The sequence below is a fragment of the Letharia lupina genome, assembly GCF_014066315.1.
Source record: "Letharia lupina isolate WasteWater1 chromosome Unknown contig_9, whole genome shotgun sequence".
Classification (NCBI taxonomy): Eukaryota; Fungi; Ascomycota; class Lecanoromycetes; order Lecanorales; family Parmeliaceae; genus Letharia; species Letharia lupina.
Window position 1 is genome coordinate 965176 of NW_023502978.1, and position 19550 is coordinate 984725.

The 19550-nt window shown below is 49.5% G+C and overlaps 7 protein-coding genes across 7 annotated transcripts; 3 read left to right on the forward strand and 4 right to left on the reverse strand.

Annotated features, from left to right (window-relative positions):
- Nucleotides 1-1975: 1975 nt before the first annotated feature.
- HO133_010763 (uncharacterized protein) lies at nucleotides 1976-4375 on the forward strand (the record flags this gene model as incomplete). Its single annotated transcript, XM_037301614.1, has 2 exons — nucleotides 1976-4077; nucleotides 4129-4375. 2 exons carry the CDS (start codon nucleotides 1976-1978, stop codon nucleotides 4373-4375), a joined length of 2349 nt encoding a protein of 782 aa, XP_037153248.1.
- A 454-nt stretch (nucleotides 4376-4829) lies between these two features.
- On the reverse strand, nucleotides 4830-6033 carry HO133_010764 (uncharacterized protein; the record flags this gene model as incomplete). Its single annotated transcript, XM_037301615.1, has 4 exons — nucleotides 4830-5114; nucleotides 5297-5400; nucleotides 5538-5664; nucleotides 5983-6033. 4 exons carry the CDS (start codon nucleotides 6031-6033, stop codon nucleotides 4830-4832), a joined length of 567 nt encoding a protein of 188 aa, XP_037153249.1.
- A 1055-nt stretch (nucleotides 6034-7088) lies between these two features.
- HO133_010765 (uncharacterized protein) lies at nucleotides 7089-8741 on the reverse strand (the record flags this gene model as incomplete). The annotated part of the gene is made up of 8 exons (XM_037301616.1): nucleotides 7089-7210; nucleotides 7276-7384; nucleotides 7437-7585; nucleotides 7642-7836; nucleotides 7890-8111; nucleotides 8333-8409; nucleotides 8464-8498; nucleotides 8550-8741. The coding sequence occupies 8 exons, from the start codon at nucleotides 8739-8741 to the stop codon at nucleotides 7089-7091; spliced, it is 1101 nt and encodes a 366-aa protein (XP_037153250.1).
- Nucleotides 8742-9805: 1064 nt separating this feature from the next.
- Nucleotides 9806-13182, reverse strand: HO133_010766 (uncharacterized protein; the record flags this gene model as incomplete). Its single annotated transcript, XM_037301617.1, has 5 exons — nucleotides 9806-9980; nucleotides 10155-11518; nucleotides 11613-12422; nucleotides 12470-12985; nucleotides 13042-13182. The coding sequence occupies 5 exons, from the start codon at nucleotides 13180-13182 to the stop codon at nucleotides 9806-9808; spliced, it is 3006 nt and encodes a 1001-aa protein (XP_037153251.1).
- Nucleotides 13183-14215: 1033 nt separating this feature from the next.
- On the reverse strand, nucleotides 14216-14946 carry HO133_010767 (uncharacterized protein; the record flags this gene model as incomplete). The annotated part of the gene is made up of 4 exons (XM_037301618.1): nucleotides 14216-14310; nucleotides 14362-14695; nucleotides 14744-14805; nucleotides 14859-14946. The coding sequence occupies 4 exons, from the start codon at nucleotides 14944-14946 to the stop codon at nucleotides 14216-14218; spliced, it is 579 nt and encodes a 192-aa protein (XP_037153252.1).
- Nucleotides 14947-15091: 145 nt separating this feature from the next.
- HO133_010768 (uncharacterized protein) lies at nucleotides 15092-16961 on the forward strand (the record flags this gene model as incomplete). The annotated part of the gene is made up of 4 exons (XM_037301619.1): nucleotides 15092-15598; nucleotides 15658-15746; nucleotides 16085-16779; nucleotides 16834-16961. 4 exons carry the CDS (start codon nucleotides 15092-15094, stop codon nucleotides 16959-16961), a joined length of 1419 nt encoding a protein of 472 aa, XP_037153253.1.
- Nucleotides 16962-17806: 845 nt separating this feature from the next.
- Nucleotides 17807-19112, forward strand: HO133_010769 (uncharacterized protein; the record flags this gene model as incomplete). Its single annotated transcript, XM_037301620.1, has 2 exons — nucleotides 17807-17828; nucleotides 17884-19112. The coding sequence occupies 2 exons, from the start codon at nucleotides 17807-17809 to the stop codon at nucleotides 19110-19112; spliced, it is 1251 nt and encodes a 416-aa protein (XP_037153254.1).
- Between the last annotated feature and the right edge of the window lie 438 nt (nucleotides 19113-19550).

A 19550-nucleotide genomic window follows, 5' to 3' on the forward strand; every position in this document is an offset into this window, starting at 1 on the left:
AAATCTCCTAAGATTTAAAAATACTCCTAGGATCTCTGTAAAATACGATCTTGTTTCACACTATAGCTACTTATACCCTATGTCTTGTAACCACGTTTCGAAATATTCTTCGCCTACAATCTTGCCAAGATTCTCCGGGGATGATTAGTAAAACCCCCCTGCCGACCTTAAAGTACGTACTTCACGATGAAAGACGTGTTTCGGAAACGAGAAACTAGTCAGGGCATGGTTTCGGAATATTTTGGGTAATTGAGGAAGAAGATTGTAGAGCGAACGGCCATCTCATACCACCTTGTAGAGTTGTTCCTCTGGCTGGCGCAGAGATGGCCACGGCAAGGTCTGCTCTTGATACGAATATAGGTTCGCCGTGGTGTGCAGAGAATGGACAGTGATTTGCTGCAAAGCATTGATCCAATGTCGAAGAAGTCAAAGGGCCGCGTGCCAAGGTGCTTCATTGGCATTGCGCGGGTATTTGAGCACATTGTTCTTCATTAGGGTCAATGGAGTTAGAGAATCAGGTCCTGCTTCCGGTGGTTCAGTATCAAAATCAGCGAAAAGTCCCAGTCTGTCCAAGCCTTGTGTATCAGTACTTTCACTGCCAATGCTGGAAGGAAGTCAGTCATCTCGACTTTGCAGTATTCCAATGGCAGCGGTGAGTGAAGGAAGACGGTCACGCCAAGATCATTCTGAGACGCAAAGAGACTTGATCGACTTTCGAAAGGCCCAGCAGCTGGGTACACATATCCATTGATTACTTCACTGCGGCAGAGTAGTAATAGCAGCAGAATTCGGCTGGCCAGCCTTCCATCTTCACTCCACTCCTCTCTACTCTCAAGCACGTGGGCATCTTAATTGTCATGTTCATTCGGATCACTGCACAAGATTTATAATGGCTGTGACTGGGGAAACACTCCTTGCTCTGAAAATAGAAAGTGGCCGTACACCCAGGGGTTCGGTTGTCAGCATTATGCAGCCACGAGATAGCAGGTCATGCAGGTTTCACGTAACTATTACCGCTTCAGTGAAAAAGATGAGTTTTGAGGAAGCACAGCCTGAATCCTTCCTCGCATCTTTGTGCACTGAAGCGTAGTAGTAGAATTGGGGTGAAGAGTGGAATGCTGAATGATGATTGGGTGAAGGCGGACGGGTGAAGCCGCACAAAGGAAGCCGAGCAGTTACGAAAAGTTGGAGAAGAGAAAGCCGCCGTTGCTCGCGCTCGTAGCCGTAGATCCCCTGATCATCCCTCCTCTGCCGGTCCCTGACTTTAGCGCCGAGCGACATCTTCCTTTGGCTTAGCCTGTTACTTAACCTTCAGCTGCGCTTTTTCTTGCGATCGCGACCTTTTGTCCCCATTTACCTCAGTCTATTTTATCAGGTGCACCAATATCACGTACGGTAGTTCTGTAGACCAATTTATCTGCTCCATCATTGGTCCTGGATGCCGATCTTTGCCGGGTAAGATTTACGACTCGGGGTGAGGTTGAAATTGGATGTCGATTGAAGGAAAAAGATGCCTGTCAATGGTAAGATTGCGACCAACTTTAGCCCGCATTAGCCCGTATTAGCCCGCGTCTAGTCAATGCTTCTCCTCCCCTGAGCCAAGCCCCATCTTTCTTTGTAAAGTACCTTTCTTTACTCTTTCAACATCCACAACCACACGGGATCAAGCAATTATTGCCCAACCACGGTCACTTTGCTGGCCATCCCTTCCTTTTCATCACTCATATCATCATATCATATACACCCTCGTTCATCCTCACTCTTTAATACTCACCCCGAGTCGTTCTTTCCCGTTCATTCATTCATTCGTTCTTTCTACATGCTTGTCAATTGAGAAACTCCAAACAAAGCACAAAGCGCGTACTTTTAATACCTCATCCGGCATTTACTCTCTACAACAAAATGCAGTGAACAACCTACCAGTCCGAAGCTACTCTTGGCGTCATTCTCCACGAATCAACTCGTTCATTCTATTATGCCTCGACAATCGCATCGCAGCCGTCTCGGCCTCCACCTCGGCAAGAGACTTCCCACTGCCATTGCTTTGCCGGAACCTGCCTCCATCAAGAACCTCGTCGACAAGCCTCTCTCGGGACTCTCAGCATACTTCAAACGCGATGATTGCAGCGGCTCCAATAGCTCCAGTCCTGGCTGCCAGAAACCCACCGACAGCAGCAATGTCACTCTACCCGTCGCCCTCGCCGTTGTAATCCCTATTGCAGTGGCTATTCTCATCTTCATCTACCTTCATCGGAAACATGTCAAAAAGCTGCGCCGCGAAGACGCCAATGATCCACATAGATCTCTGGACTTCGGCTGGGACCCAGCTAGCGTTGCGCGTGCCAATACCAAGAAAGGCAAGAAGGACAAACCCGAAATGGTCGCCACGGATCCTGGTGCAGAGAAAGCCTTACGCCGTGAGCGTGGCATGTCAATGGATGTGGACATCAGCAGCCCGTACTTGTTGCCCCCTGGTCTCGGCGGCTCCCGCGAGTCATTGCATTCTATGTCACGTACCATGCACAGCCAAGACGATCGGTACAGGCCTGCGACCACTTACATCCCGGGCGACACTACCTCGGTTCACTCCTCCAGGACTGGACGGAAAGGTGCCGACGACTCATCAAGCTATGCTGGTTCCGGCTCAACCAGGCGTGGCCCTGGCGATGACATGAAGAAGGACCTTCTCGGAAATGCGCAGAGGATGTCGAGGTCCATGCCACCCGTCAGTCGATCTCCGGCTCCCCAAATCCAGGTGCCAGAAGCAGCAAAGCAACCCCCTCGCAAAGCATCACCTTCGGGGCCTCAGAGCGCAGGCGTTGTCCCTAAATTCCCCCTGCTCGATACTCCCCGAGATTCGTACTTAGAAAAAAATGGTGCGGATCTTCGGAAGAGCAACAATTATCTCGGTGCTTTCATCCATAGCAGAGACCCCTCCACTGATGTCCTTAGCCGAGACTTTGCATCTCCAAAAAGTGAATACGCGACTCCCAATGAATTTCCTTCGACTCCCTCGTCCACGATCCAGCAGATTGCTCCTTCTACTTCACTCCAACAGCCTGGCCCCTCCTCGATTTTGCAGAAAACTTCTAGTCGAAAGAGCCCTCCGCCAAACGTCAGTACAGAACCTCCCACGTCGCGGTCGTCGCCGCCAAATATCACAGAGATTCCCTCCACAAGAAGCTCCTTGTCGAGACCACCAAGAAAGCAATCTCTGCGTTCCTCTACAGAGCGAGGTCATTACGAGAACTTTCTGGACGATGCAAGTGATTATGGTGACGGCTTTCAAGTGGTGCCCCCATCGCTGCGCAGTTCGCAGACCTCGCAGCATGAATTAAACCGTCAATCGAGTCAAGCTTATATGCCTCCTATCCATGAGCACAGTCTTGGCGTCGAAGAAGGACACCGTCCAGGCTTCGATCCCCGCAGATCATCCATGGGCTTTCGACCTCTCCCACCGGATGATCCCACAGACAACCCTGAACAACGGGCGAACCGAATCAGATCTTTCTACAAGGAATACTTCGATGATTCCCGACCAGGGCCAAAGCGCGCTGCGGGAGACTACTATGAGGACTATGACCAACAGTATCTTGGCGATGGAGCTATCTTCGATCCGGTGTCTGGCCGAGCTCAACCTCTGTATGCCGCACCATATGATCAACCTCGTGGTCGACCGTATGCCGAGCCATATGGTCGACGAGCGATGACACCGCCACCACGTGCACCGCCAGGTTACGGACGCCGACATGCTGCTACAATGTCTGGTAGCAGTAAAACGATGCCTCCAAGGTCCCGAGCTCATTCGTCTCACTCTGGTCGCTTCGGGCCCTCTGGCCGTGGCACTCCACAGAAACAGGTCCCCCCACCACAGCCATTGAACGTTCTCCCGTCTCCTCATCTTCTGAAAGAAGACACCTTCTTACCAATGGACTTTGCACCTCCTACTACCGCTAGAGAGCGTCAAGCTGGTCGTTCAGGAAGTCCGCGTGGAGGATTGAGGCCATACTCGCCAATTGTTCCAGCCCACATGCCCCTCGTCTCCTCATTCGATGACCTCGCCCCAATGCCTAGCCCGTAAGTTCCCCATTCCTCGTTCATAAAGCATCACACTAACGCAGACTGTAGTCATCTACTCCGCAATTCTGGTACCTTCACCGCGCTCGACTTCGCCCCACCTCCTCGCTTTAGGAACAACGAGACCGCCTCCGACTCCGGCTCCATCCGCAGCAACCATAGCGGTGTATCGGCACGGACAAACCAGAGCATACGCGCTGGTGCATATCGTGTCAGTCGCATACCAAAGGAGTTTGTGGGCACGAAAGAGGATCTCAACGAAGCTCTGAAGCCGCAATGGAACATGCATGCATCATAGACCTTGTTTTTTGTTGCATTTGCATTTGCTCCAGCACGATCGCATGGCATCTCGTCAGAGTTGTCGCGCGACCTGATCGAGCGGTGGGACCATAATGAAGAGACGTACATGGTTTTGTACAGCATGTTGGTATTAACAGTGTTTCGACAACAGATATAGAGCTAGGGGGATGATCCGAGGACTTCATCGAAAATATTGGATGGAGAGGTCGACTTCACTTCTCATGTAATCATACTTGAGAGATAATGGTTCGATAGCAGATCGATAGCGAGACCGCTATAATTAATCTCCATGCCTGATGCTCCCCGCAACCGTGTACTTATGACAACAAGCAACACCTCTTCGAACCCTTGTCTCTCGTCCCAAACTTCACCCATCTGGTATTCATCGCAACAGCCCGGTCCCTCCTCCAGCACCACCATCTCTTCTCCACCTCTCCCCACCCTCTCACCCCTCACATGAAATCATCCTCGTCGAACCCCTCCTCGTTGCTCCTGCCCCCCTCGGCCATGAGATCCTCATACCCCCTCTCCCGCCTCTCCTTCTCCTCCCTCCGCTCCCGCGCCACCCCGTCCGCCTCCTTCTGCCGCCTCTCGTTCTCGGCCCGCTTCGTCGCCCGCTGCCGCGCCAGGTGCGCCTCCTTGTCGGCGGGCAGGTCGTCGACGGGGCGCGCCCGGCGCGTCTTCTCCAGCCGGTTGATCGTCGGGTTGAGGCGGGTGGGGACGAGGGTTTTTTTGGTCTGTTGGGGTTTGGTTAGCGGACTGCATCGGACCGGGGTGGATTGCTGGAGGAGTGTAGTGTAGTGTGGTGTAGTAGTGTAGTGTAGGGCCGTGAAAGAGCGAGCGGGTGATGTTGGAAGGGGAAGAGAGGGAGGTGGGGGGGTGGGCATGGATGTATGTATATATATACGGAGAAACCTACCCTTTTCGGATCCCGAAACCCCACCTGCCCCGTCGCCATGCCGGCATTCTTGTGCAGGTTCGCCCACGGCGTGTAGACGATCGTGACGTTGTCTTTCTTATTGCCTACGCGCGCACCGGGAATCATACGATCCCATCATCAGCCCCGCGGTCTCTATACCTCATTTTTGCCTCTTCCCTCGCTCGTACACACGCGGGGAATGGAAACGTGTGTGTAGGTGTGTGTGTGTGGGTTGGCACACCTTCGATGGAATTCGCCTTGGTCAACTGCGCGCACTCCTCCACCAGCTCCTTGGGCAAGGCGTCCCATGTCTGCTCGGGCGTGAGGCGCAGGTAGATGTGCGCGGAGGAGAGGTTGTCGGCGTGGAACTGTCGGCACGGACATTCCCGTTTTTAACATTGTCGTTCACGCTTCCTTTCCCTTTTGCCGTTCTTTCTCTTTTTCCTCTCTGTCGGTGGGAGAGGGGGGGGGGGGGGGAAGAGACGGACGTACCCTGTCGATAGTGGAGTGTTAGATTCGGGGTTGGGGAAGAGGTTAGGGAGGGAGAGGGAAGTCTGTCGTCACCAGATATCGCAGTCCCAGCCGAATTTGATCAGTTCTTCGTCTGCGGGTGGGCTGGGGTCAGCCTTGGGTGCGAGAGCGAGTGCGGGGGCGGCGAACGGACTCTCGAATTTATCTTTGCCTACGTAGATGGTGGCGGGGGGGTCAATCACGTTGGAGGTGAAGTAGTAGACCATTTTCGTTGTCGGGGGATGCTTTCGAGAAGATTGGGAGGGCGCTGGAGATGGGAGGTTTACAAGTACATGATGTTTAGGAAGGAAGTGGTGATTGGTGGCGGATTGGCTGGGAAGGCTTGAAGGGCTGGGTAGGATTGGATCACATTCTTTGATCAATGCCAGTAGAGACTGCTCAACTCAGGATTTGATTTTTCTTTGGTTTGTATCAGTGCAAAAGGAGGTTCGTAACATTCAAGGCATCATACATACCCCTGATTGCATAATCCTTGAGAAAGAAAAAAAAATTCCCACAGTTCTGGCACACCCCAAAATCAAAAATCAAAAATTTCAATTTTTCTGTATAGGTTCACAACCACAATTAATTATAGTCTAAGAATTATAAAATATATACTTTATACACTCAAGTATTTATTATTAAAGTATCTAAAAAATTTAACTTATATAACGTAAGTAAAATAATAAAATATTGATTTGACATTGCCGAGGGTGCGCTGAAAAATCATCTGAATAAATGCCAAGGTTTTTTTTTTTTTTACCTCGGCTATTCTAAAGCTGTCAAGAGTACTTCGTAAAACTCACTATTATTCTATTTTACAATATAACGAATAATTTAAATCTTTTAAGAATTTTATAATCTAATCTACACTCTATTTATTAAATTTTGATAATTTTTTAGATTATAATTAATTGTGGTTGAGAACCTATACAGAAAAATTGAAATTTTTGATTTTTGATTTTGGGGTGTGCCAGAACTGTGGGAATTTTTTTTTCTTTCTCAAGGATTATGCAATCAGGGGTACCGTGCCAGGGATCTCAACTAGACATCCAGTCTACCCCAAAACCTTTCAACGTATGGGACATTTTTCATAAGTGTGTATACAGTTCGATTAATTGATGTATCCTTTTTGCGCTTCTGGTATTACCCTCTTCAAAACGCCTCAGAAATGATGGGATCAACCCCCTGAGTCTCTGCCAAAATGGAGGGACACGCGCTGACCGTATGTGAAAATGCCCAAAAAATCTAACGTATGTACATGAACGGATTGATAGTGGATCTAGACCACTGAATCGAGCAGCACCGGATCCGGTAGCTGGTTAATCTTCTTCTTGATTAACTCGAAAGAGGAAAAAAAGACGATGTTCGTAATACAAGAGCGTGCCATTGCAAGGCCAAAACCTATTGAGAAAGGATCCATGCATTAGCACATACTATTTCAATGCTGATAGTGACTGGCAACTTGCCTCGATAAAATTTGCGATTGAACCACTCTAGCTTCGGGTATTCCACCAGAGTGTTTCTCTCAAGGCACTTGCGCTGGTATTCGGTTTTTACGGAGTCAAAAGGATAAGTCTGGCGAAAGGTCAGCTCTTCAGTATTAACCTTGGACACCCTCAGAACTCACGCAGGTCACAGACGCCAAACCACAAAAACCGCCAGCCATAGCTACAGACAAAGGAGAGGTTGGAGAATTACTGCCTTGTAGCTTAACGAGCATCTGCTTAGTGCTTTCGTATGTCGAGAAGTAAATCGCTGATCCGATAGTATCTCTGACTAGAGAAATCCTGTGAGCCGAGGAAGCGTGATTTGTTTTGGTTTAATGGACTTACCGATATGGATTCGAAATCCAGCGTACAGTCCAGGAAAGCCGCGGAGCTTGAGAATATTCATTGCGGTCTTGATCGTTCCCTTCTGTTGGTAGCTTGATTTGATCGGGTCTTTGAGCGCATCGGACATGCTGGATTTATTGCCCTTCGCCATCATTTCGGACGTTTGCGCAGCGATCTTGGTGATCTCGAAAGGGGCTGGAAGTATTTTAGATCTCGAGGTGGCATGACGTGCCAAACCCAAGACTCACCAGCGTAAAACGAGATGACTGATCCAGCGGTAGCACCAGCGGCCGCAAAGCATGCTATTGTTGCTAATGTAGGGATGCTCCCAGGCCGATTAACGATGACCAACGGCTCGTCGCCTCCAGTGGCTTGCCCGATGAGGGCAGAGTACTTGTATTTTGCCTTTTGATACACGGAAAACGACAAGGTCCTCCCGAATGTAAAGCTGAAGAATGGGCCCAAACCGCCTATGAGACACACGCAACATTAGCCTCGATACTAAGAAGCTCCTAAGGAGATGGAATATTTGATCACGCGACCCCAGCTGGAAGGTAACAGAATACCAATGCCTTCAATGTCAAGACTGCGCTAGCAGTGCTCTAGAAGGCCAATCACAGGTACAGCGTAAATCAATTGCCTCAAAGGTTGGGTGCCTCCATCAGAACACAGTGAGAGGTTGTGGACTGACCACGATAGAAGCCCTTGATCCCCTCCGTCTTGTATCCATCTTTCATGCACTCTATAATAGTACGGTGGCGGCCGTATCTTCTGCCATGTTAGACTTGGCAATGAAGTAGTGGTCATTGTGGATGCACGTACGCTTGCATGCGAGTCTTGACGCTGTCCAAGGGATACTGAACAGCGATTAGAATGATCGCAATTAACCTCGACACTAGGGAGCTTACAGAAACTGTTTGAGAGAGCATGATGCTCATCCCGGAGGCGATGCTTGTACGATAGTACTTCGCCCAGTGTTTGGTGAGTTCAGGGTTCGTAGCCAAAGCTGATGGAATCTTGGTCTTCGAAGCTTGGTCCGTAGCGTCCCTGGAGATTGCTTCATCGCCATTGTGGCGGTCTTGACGATCGGCCATATTCATTTGGTGCATAGGCCACAGCCTCTTGCGCTGTGTGTAGTGCCGAGGCCTGCTAGCAGTCGCAGATGGATGAAGAACCAAGGGTAATCCATCAGAGGCTGCTCAGATCATACCATAGGTGAACTTCTGCTATCTGCTCGTCGTTGAGCCCTTCTTTTTCAGGCGACGGCAAGATGTGCAGCGAACCGAAGGATGCCGGCGAGCTCAGGTGTAGATAGAAGCTCGTTCGTTACAGATCAGAGAATTGGGACCTGGGGCGGGGTGTGCAGGTACAGGGCCAAGAGGAGTGGAGATTGATGTATCATGAGACGTGGGACTGTAGGAGATCGTATATAGATAGCCTAACACCAAAAAAGCAGCGAAAAGGAGTAATAAAAATGTATAAAGAAATGAGAGGCCTTTGTTGAAGAGCCAGAAGTGACCTTGTTATACTCTACAAGTTCTAGGGTAGGAAAGAGGTAAGGTACCTACTTTCTCGCGCCCGCAGTTAGCCAAGTCAAAAAAAAAATAACCACGCTTGGAGAAGTTAGTGGTGGCACCAGTGAGTTGCGGCTTTTATTCACAATGCACAAAATTTTATACGTAACCGTTTGTGCATGAAATTTTCTTGGCACAGTTATGCCTTCATGGCTTCGGATGAGGATCAAGACTCAAGAGTCTGCGACGTTGACAAGGCTAAAGTAAATAATGCTCAGTTGAAACTGTCAAGCCTGCTCAGAACCCGGAGTCATCTGACCCTCTGGATACTAGCGGCTTCAATGTGCCATTGAGAGATTTGGAGCCTCTCAGCGCTAGCTCATCAAGCAAGAATCAGCACAACACGCCAATGTGTGAGCTACCGCCACCCTGCTTCACAGCTGTCATACAAGCCTAGAAAGACCCTCCGACGCCCGGTGCTGATAAACAAGCAGTAACGCCGAGGCTCGAGTAGAAGAGGATCGCCTTCGCATTCTCTGAATCGATCTTAATAATAGTAATACAAAACTTGAGATCTTGCTTCGTAGAATATCAGCAACAGCAGCTACAGCCGGGAGCTACCTAACCCTTTAGTCGATTAACTTACTCCATCAATCAAGCACAACGATATCGTCGAGTCCCTTTCTTTGGCCCAGTCTAGAGTCATCGTACTCACGCCGGAGCGGTCGAACATTTTCAGGGCGCCCAGCAATCACATGATTGTGGGGCCGCCTGCCTTCAGCCGGTCCATTCAACGGTCGATTTCTTGACTGTACGTTGATGTCCCTGGACATTGGTTAGCTAAGTCCAATTCCATCTTCGAGCACTGTATCAAACCAAGGTTCCATAGCTACCCTTGAAGCATGTGGCAGTGCATGTCTTTCGAAAGGGTTGGCTCGATCTGGTTTGGCATGATGTTGGTTAAGCTGATGATGTGACGATGCATTTTGTTGGACAGACCAGACCGGTCGCTGTGGCATCCCATCAAGTTGTTGCATACGACTTGGCGGGTGATCGAAGTTGGTCGAAGCTGGTTGGCGCTCACGAATGTTGCGCGGATACGCATTTGTCAGAGGCCCCGTATCTTCGTGGAGAGTGTCTTTGGCTGTATCAAGTGCGTAAGTTAACAGAGTTACTGCGTGACCAGCAGGTCCGTGGACATTATCCGTAGCCGTGGCAAAAGAATAGGTCAACGCACCACTTGATGGGTTTGTATGTCTGTAGGAATCAGCCGTAGCAGTGGAGGGAACGTAGGCAACGCGGTCCGGCCTGCGATCATCGTCGCGCTGCCCATAATCGAGAAACATGTCACTAAATCGTGATGGCATCGATCTTTCAGCTACCTCCAAGGGCTGTAAACGACGCATCATTCCATCAGAGTCTGTATAGACTTGATCACTATCTGCAGTGACGCCCATGGCGCGACGTGATGAAAAACCCAGGTCACTACTTTCATGATATCTAGGAGCAAATTGAGAAGACTCGAAAAAAAAAGGAGAGTCATTGTAATACTTCGGCTGTGCAAAAACAGCACATGAATGAAGCTGCAAGTTCTCTACGTTCTCTGAACGAGAAAGCGGGACCTGATAATGATCGATGGGTTGCGGATACCGTTCCCCACGATCATCTATTTGATCCGGACGCCTCTTCATTTGTGTACGGGGAGACAATAGCTGAAGCACCTGACGGCTGATAGGAGGCCTCGTGCGTTCTTCCTTCGGAGGAAGTGGTACAATTCTCTTGTCCGAAACAATGTTCCCCGCGTTATCACGATGTACAGCCTCATGAGGCCGTTCATACTGGAGTCGGCGGTCATCTATCTGTTCGATGGGAACTAAAATAGTTCTGCCTTGGCTGTGAGAATCAACAGGCTGATGATCATCGATCCTGCGCCTTTTGCTACCTGGTAGCTCCTTATAATCATCGAGATTTATATTCGGAGGCGCGAGCAATTGCTGCGTTCCACGATTGAGGGATTGGTATGAACCAAATGGGCTTACTTGCCGCGTTTTTCCATGGATCGATGTCTGGTCGGCTTGCTTATCAGGAAGGTCCCTTTCAATAGAAGGAATTACCATCTCAGGGCGCCGGCGTGGTTGCATTTCGAGATCGTGAGCATAGAAATCACTACCATTCGTTTGGCTAGGGTCATTCAGGCTTACAAGCCTCTCGCCTGCCTCAATGACTCTATTCGGAACCTGACGCAGTTCAAGTGGTCGCGTCCCGTTATCATAAGGCTGGTCTTGCCCGGCGTGATAAGTCTTTTTAGGCTGCTCTAGGCTTCCGTCGTGAGAACGCCAATCTTTTTGAGACGAATAGGCGACCTGGCATAATTCAGTACTCTTCATTTTTTAGGCTGCTTACCTCTAGATCCATTGTGCACCGTTATTGCTCAATTCAGTTGTGGACCGAACTTACCTGTTCATCTAGTACATATCTGGGATCCCTTGCGTTGCTGGAAGAGTCAGCTCTATTAACCTCTGGCCTTGCTACTGGCATTAGGCGCGTCTGGTTTGGCGCTCGCCCTAGTGTGTGTTCTTGACGTTCGACCAAATGCGGCGAATGGTTTCGATCTTGCGGTTGCTGTGATAACGGTTGGAAACTGTTGTGTCCAGAGCCCGCAAAGAGCGGTAGGGAGGAATGGCCGTTATGGACATCCAAACTTTCCGGATGCTTCCTGCGACGATCCAGCGCCTCTTCGTAGACTCTCTGTCGATGTACTCCCATGCGATCCAGCGTGTGTTGATCATTTCGAATTTGCCGGCCGTTGCGTAATTGATTGCGACCCAGGTATTGGATTTCATTGTCTGAATCCGGGCTGTAGGAGTCGCCGCGGTCAACTGTACGATTAACGTTGGAATAGTCGACAGGTTGAATCTGCATATCTGCCTCTGAGATGTATTCGACGCTGCTATCACGTTCACTCTCTTCGGGCCGCATTCGCAGGCTCTCTTGCACTTGATCTCCTTCAACTTCTTCGTCATCGTCTGGGATCACGATGACCTCTCGGAGTACGTCGTCCATGGCTCCAGCGTCATCGTCATCTCCTCTCCACCGGATCAGACGATCCAGACACGGTTTCTCGACCCTTCGACGAGCCTCATTGTACTGGACTTGCCTTAAGAGAGAGTCGTAATCGGTATATGTGTGACGAATGTGAGCAATTACGGCAAGCTGCGCACGTCTCACGAGACTTAGATCAGCAACCGTACCGACAAGACCCTTACCCTTGTAATTGTCAGCGTTTGGAATTGGATCGAAAAGTATCATGTTACCTTCTGGAAAGATCTACCAACGATGATGTGTAAGTCTTGATTAGGTATGTTAGGAAATAGGTCTCTGATCGTTTCTCGAGCTGAAGTATCAATGACTGCTTGTGGAAGAGATATATCAAGCACTGGGTGGGCATTCCGAGTTCTGGACTTCTGTTTCTTTTGCTTTGTTGGCCGTCTGCCATCGTGGTCCTGCCCGTCTTCTAGGTGTGCGAAATTGGACTGCAGAACGCGGCCAGAGTTCGAGAGTGTAACACCGAGGCTGTCGCACGCCTTCTCTACGGTGACGCTTGGGAAATGGAACCCAACTCGATGAATCTCTCTGGACAAACCCTGGCGCGGATGCCTACTAGTCTGTAAAGTGTCAAAATGACTCCTTAATTGAGCTTTGAAACCTACCGAAACGATGAAGACTGTGAAGCCGTCTTCTCTTGCCAACTTCTTACATCGGTTTGTCAACTGGGGATCTCCAGCAGGAATGAACGTATAGCCTCTGGGAGCTTTCTGTTCGGGATATAGCTGTTGAAATGATCAGAATACAAGGCAGAAGTCTGCGCCCAAGCTCATCTACGTACAACAGTCTTGAGCTTTTTCTGCTTATCAGCAACCTCCTCGAGGATGATTTTATAAGATGCCTTCCTTTTCTGATCAGTTTTCCTGTGTCGATCAGCGGCTGATGGGCCTGCAGAGGCATGCCGTGCATGGACACGAGTCATGCTGTTCCAATGCAACCAAAACAGTTACACCAGCTGCGAAGACTTTGACGTTGTCCGGCCCACTTGATTTGAGCAGACTTGGCTTTTTGAGTTCTTCATAGTCCTGTGTTTTTGGGTTAATACTCTTCTCGCTGTCTAAACCACATAGACGTCAATCTGCTATAGCAAAATCTCCGCTTAGATAACCTCGACGCTATACGTGAGTAGTTATGTGCAGTTTTTATGGTTATGTTTTTGGCAAGAACCTCAGCTGTATCCGAGGATCTGGCCTTCACCAACAGGGAAGATTACCCGGCTTGTCCCGCCACTACTCTACTCTAATCACTTAGAGCTTGGCGCGAACCCGCACCTGATGCTGAAGCAAGAATACTCACTCACCGAGTCCTCATGACTCCCAGCAGTCAAGAGATTGTGAGATCTTACCGACATCTATACCGCCATGCAATGTACGCGGTACAATATGCAGCACCTGCAAGACACACCCTGAGAATCCTCCTCGAGAACGCGTACAGAACAGGGAATGCAGCAGATTTTGACGCCCAGAAAATCACTAACACCGTTACCTTTTTAGAAGGCGCAGCCAGAGAAAAAGGACTAGAGCATAGGGTTTTGAAGAGTCTACTACATACTTGGTTCTGGAGCGTGAATAGTGGAAAGAACAGAAAAAGGTGAGTCTTGACGCGTTATCATGCACCTGCATTATGCTAACAGAACACAAGTCTGTCGTTGAAGACAGTCAACACGAGGACTGAACAAAGCCAGGCTGCCATACAGCACTTCGAAATCACGCTGAAGATGCTCAATGAGAGCATGGGAATGTGTCTTCCTACGACTTTTACTACCAAACGCGAGTCACCGGGCATAGACTGATCTAGTGGACCGAACATACGACGATTGGAAAGTACCGAAGACTTCAAGTGGAGATTTTTCACTGCTCGGTGCTAAGGCTCTAGTCATCTGGATAACGCTGATATCAGACGAGGATCAATCACAGACTGGCCAACTTCGCCACGGCCTCCCTCATTGTCGGCCTCTAGGCGCCTTTGTATCCGTACTTGAGGATTTCGAGTTCATCTACATCCACAGAGAGCATTAATCGCCTGGCGAGAATAATGAATGCGAATGATACTGCGCATCAGTTAGGTCATACTGCCTTGTCACCTGAAAGAGGCCACCCACCCACAGGTAACAGACAAAGCAACCAGAACCCATCATGTACGCCTTGCTTGTCTCTAAAGATGATAGAATTCAAGGCGCAGAACAAGCTTAGGGTACCATTGAGGTAGCTGATATACTGATGGACTGGTCCTGACTTAGGCTCTAATCGCTTCTTCGACTTTACTCGATTGAGCGATTTGTGCCTAGTATTAGGAACGAAGGCAAGGATATAGGCGGTAGCGATGAGGGAGGTTATGCAGAGGAGGCTGACGAGCTTGGCTTGAACGAGACTCGACATGATCAGTGTGGGGATGTATGCCATGGCGGAGACACTGGGGACCGCGAGGAAGATGCGCTGGTGGGGTTCAGAATGGAGCTACCATACCGCAGTGAAGAGGCTTACTTTATACTCCTCATTGCGCTCGTCATCCTCGACTCTCAGCTTCGCGATGAGTTTCTCTTGCTCTAGGTGCCAGCATCAGTTCAAATGCACACTTTACAACTTCAGCAATAATAACCTTCTTCGTCAAGGTTTTTCGGTGTATCATCATCGTCGCTGTTATCAGCTGGGTACTGAAAAGTTTCCCGTAATCTCGTCGCTGCCATGCTAGATGTAGAAGTTGCGCGCGATGGTTGCAGAGTAAGGTCCCCTCCAGCCGGCCGCGCCAAGACTCTCTACTCCACCGAAAATACCTATCTACCTCTGCACTTTGCAGCTTAAATATTGAGCAATACTCCTTCTCACAACGAGATGCCTCCACAGAAAGCCAGCTCCCTCTTATGTAAATGGCAAAGTCTTATTCTCTGCCAACCGCACTGCCTGCGCCAACAATCCTCGCTCCTCAAGCATGCCCGCCTCCCTACCCACCGCACCCTCATCGCCGCTCCTCAGCCCAATTCCGGGCCTCTCATGAGTCGCCGCTCCGATCGCGCGCTCCCGGCCATCATTAGTCCCTGGCGCGTCTGGGGACCAAGTCTTCCAATCTTCGTAATCATCCTCACCGTCTCCGCCCTCTGCATCTTCAACTACCAGAAATCGTCCTCCTCGGTTGTAGCTGCTACGTTATACGCATTACGCACGAGCGAAGTAGGTAGAAGGGAACTAGGTGATGAGATATACTTCCGAGACATGTGGCCATGGATTTGGGGAGAAATGAACCAATTGCATGGAAGGGTGGATATCCATTTTGGGGTAAAGGGGACCAAAGGGAGGGGAGTGATGAGATTTAAGAGCGAGAGGAGGGGGAGAATGGGGAAAGTGAGTTGAATCTTTCTGTAAGGGAAGGCTGTTTTGATGGGCTGACTTTATGAGTGTAGTTTGAGACGAAAGAGTGGAGCTTGGAGACGGAGGATGGGAGAAAACTACAATTGTTGGATGAGGGAAGGGGAGATCCGTTCAAGAATACGTCTTTGGAAGCGGAACCAACAGGCTAGAATCCAGTACTACACTATTTGTCCATAGGTTTTAAGAGATCCTCGTTCGATCGTGTTGAAGTACAATATCAAAATGAGTCGACACTTAGTTTTGGAGACGGATTGAAAGGCTAAAGGCTTGGCTCTGTCCTCGCTGTATCGAACTCATACGGGGAACACTGATCAAGTGTATCCTTTGCATTTGGCTGTTCACAATCCCTATTTTTCATTACTTCGTAAATATGTCTACAGCGGTCTGCCACAGCTGCTGGCAGCTACCTCCGGCCTTTCTACTCCCGCGCGTAACCTTCAAACATACATCGAAACGCAGCATAAAATCCATTTCGACCCCTCAATATAATCGTTTCAACAAGGGTCAAGGCTTACCACGACTCAGAGCCTCCTCTGAAGCTGCACTTGAGCGAAAGGCCTATACCACACCGTTACGAACCGGAGCTTTGGGCACTAAGAAGGGAATGTCCGCCGTCTACGACACCGACACCGGACGGCGACAGGCTGTTACCATAGTGCAGATGGATCGAGTCCAGGTGGTTGCGCACAAGACTAGAGACAAGAATGGGTATTACGCAGTTCAAGTGGGATCGGGCTGGAAACATCCAAGCAATGTCACCCGTCCCTTACTGGGTCACTACGCAGAGAATGGCGTGAGCCCCAAACGACATCTGGTAGAGTTCAAGGTCAGAGATGAGAAGGGTCTACTGGGTATTGGTGAAATGGTTGGTGCAGGATGGTTTCAGGAGGGGCAATTCGTCGATGCAAGAGCGAATTCAAGAGGGATGGGTTTTGCTGGTGGCATGAAAAGATGGGGATTCAAGGGTCAAGGAGCTTCGCATGGTGTATCATTGACCCATCGAGCAATGGGTTCGTCGGGACAATCTCAAGGTGGCGGGTCAAGGGTTCTGCCGGGAAAGAAGATGCCAGGTCGAATGGGAGGACATCAAGTTACCACGCAGAATGTAAAGGTCGTGAAAGTTGATGATGAGAAGGGCATTGTGGTGCTGTATGGTATGTCGTCAAATCTTCCTCGGCCGTGGTACGAGTTATTGATGGTTTCTTCAGGCTGTATACCTGGACCCGAGGGATGCTTGGTCAAGCTGTCGGATGCAATCAAGAAGCCATGGCCAGAGACACCCACGATGACATCAGGAGTTCAGGCCGCGGGAGAACCATTGAGGGCGACTACATGATCGAGTAAATAATTCAATACGTTATTAAAAAAGCAGTACAGATTCGAGTCCTTGGACCCGAAGCATGCGACTATTTGCGAGGGTTTCGACCCCGGCATCTTGCGCACTGTGGAGAAAGGATCCACTCTGGATTCAACATCATCTCCATTCATGAGGGAATATCACAGCAGACTATCTTCATGGTGGAGTAAATTTAGCCCCTTGCTCGGTGGGTGAGGGCGATCACTCTTAGATAAAGTAGCATATCGAGACAAAGATAGGAATAGCGGAGACAGCATCATCATCAACATTTGATGATACCTTCACTAAATATCACTTCCTTAGATCATTCTGGCATCAAATAAAGAAACATGAAGCGTCATTATTATTGTTTAGAATTTGGCACGGATATAAAGTTACGTCCTTCCATACCAGAATACACCCTGCCAAGGCGGGTAAAGCGTGGGAAATAAGATTTGGAGAATAGAGTCAATTTCACAGCTTCCCTTTTTCTCCCATCCAGCGTCAACATCTCACCACTTCCATCATCATTGTTTATCATCTCAGCTCGTTTCTGAGGTCCGCTCTTTCCGGGTGAGAGCAAGGCGCGTTCGCCGTTGCCACGTCGAGTCCTTATACGAGGTGCTTAGTAAGAGTCTTTTGTTAGGGGGAAGAAAGATTAGACATTATCCCGAGACACCAATCACCTGGCCCTATTGTCAACATCTACTGAACCATCGTCCACAGTTACTCCGAGGAAGCATTGAGTCGCTGCCTCTTATCAACACTCGTTTTGACTCAGTGCTTTCTCCTCTTAACAATCGCTCAAGAAGAGACCACCGAGTTAACAAAAACATCCCCCCACAATGGCAACCAATAACGGTACAGGTAAGTAAAACGATTGAAGAAATTTCTGTCGCAGCCTTGCACTGATTACGTTAAGCTGCAACACCAGTGGTATTCACTTCGACCTCTCAGGTGGTCCTGCCCAATACCCCAGGAGCAGTACCAGTACCAACAACCCCCAGCAGCGCCGTTGTTGTAGATACAACTTCAACTTCGATATCAACAACCTCACAGGCTCCTTCGGATGTTACTGCGTCAACTACTTCTTCCACAAGCGATGCTGCAGCCGCCGCTCCAACAGCATCATCATCGTCAACCTCGGATTTTCAAGTCACTAGAATTGTGCTTACGTCCTCGACCAGTGATGGAACACCGCAACCAAAAACAATCACCCTGACTTCTACATCGTCTACTCCGGTTACGACTCCTTCGGCAATAACAGGCGTGACTGCAACCAAATCATCAGCCAGCAAATCAAGCGGAGCTCCCATTGCAACCGCTGGCTCCTCTACCTCCACTTCTTCGGGTCTCTCTGCGGGTGGCAAGATTGCTGTAGCTGTTGTCGTACCCGTTGTTGCCGTTGCTTTGATCGTCCTCGCCGTTCTCTTCCTCTGGCGGAGACGGAAGCAACGCATGGACGGCGAGGAACTGCGGAGGAAAGAAGTGGAAGAATACGGGTTCAATCCTAACAATGATCCCACACTACCCGTCGTTGGAGGTGCCAGCAGTTCGGGAGATGAACCATCAGAGATGAGAGAGACGGATGGAGCCGGTTATCGAGGCTGGGGCACAACATCGACCAACCGAAACCCCTCTACTACCCTCGCAAGCAGTCAAGGACCCATTGGCATGGCCAGATCTACCAGTGGCAGTGAAAACGGACGTTATCTCAACGGGTCACCAACCGCCGGAACGAACAAGAGCTCGGACGTACAGTCTAATGACCCTCTTGTTGGGAGCCCAATTAAGAATCGACCATTGAGCGAAGACTCGGAAACCATTGGAGCCCTTGGCACCGTGCCCACAAATGGCAAACCTCAAGACATTCATAGAGGAACTTCTAATGCGTCTTCGGCTTACTCTGGAGCACATCGATCGGACACTTCCGGTGAAGGCGCGGTACCTGGGAGTGCACCTGCCCAGCAATACTACAACGAAGGCATGTTCTACGATGAAGGCATGCCACAGCATGGACCATATGGGGACGGAAGCTACGGTGGTGGACAGCCAGTCATCCGAGACGTATCAGCTAGGAGGGATACTCGGATCGAGAACCCCTCAGTCATCCCTCAGCAAGGAAACGCAGGCATTGCACAAAATTTCTGATCCAACACCCGACTGTGGTCAGAGTGGCGTTCTGGTTTTATTTCCCAGGTTCTTCGGCGGATTTGGGCATATGGGTACCTGAGCAGCTTTCACATCTGCAATCATTACAGTGTCTGTTTAAATATTGTCAGCATCGACCCAGCCCAGTTAGGGCAGACACATAGGGTGCCTAATACTGATTGATCATACTTATCGCGCCACGGTTCAGCTGAGATCCATGTGCACGTTGCAAAAGTCGACTCTCATCATTGCGTCTTTCCTTTGAATTATCGAAGTTTTATTTAGCGGGTGCACCAGAAGTGGATTGGGCTTTGGTAGGACAGTCCTAGGAAGCATGTATCTATCGGAATAGACAGTCAATCACAATCGTCATCATTACTTTCATGAGAGCCAAAAGACTTGGCCAACAAGAAGATAGACCTTTTTTTCCGAAGCACA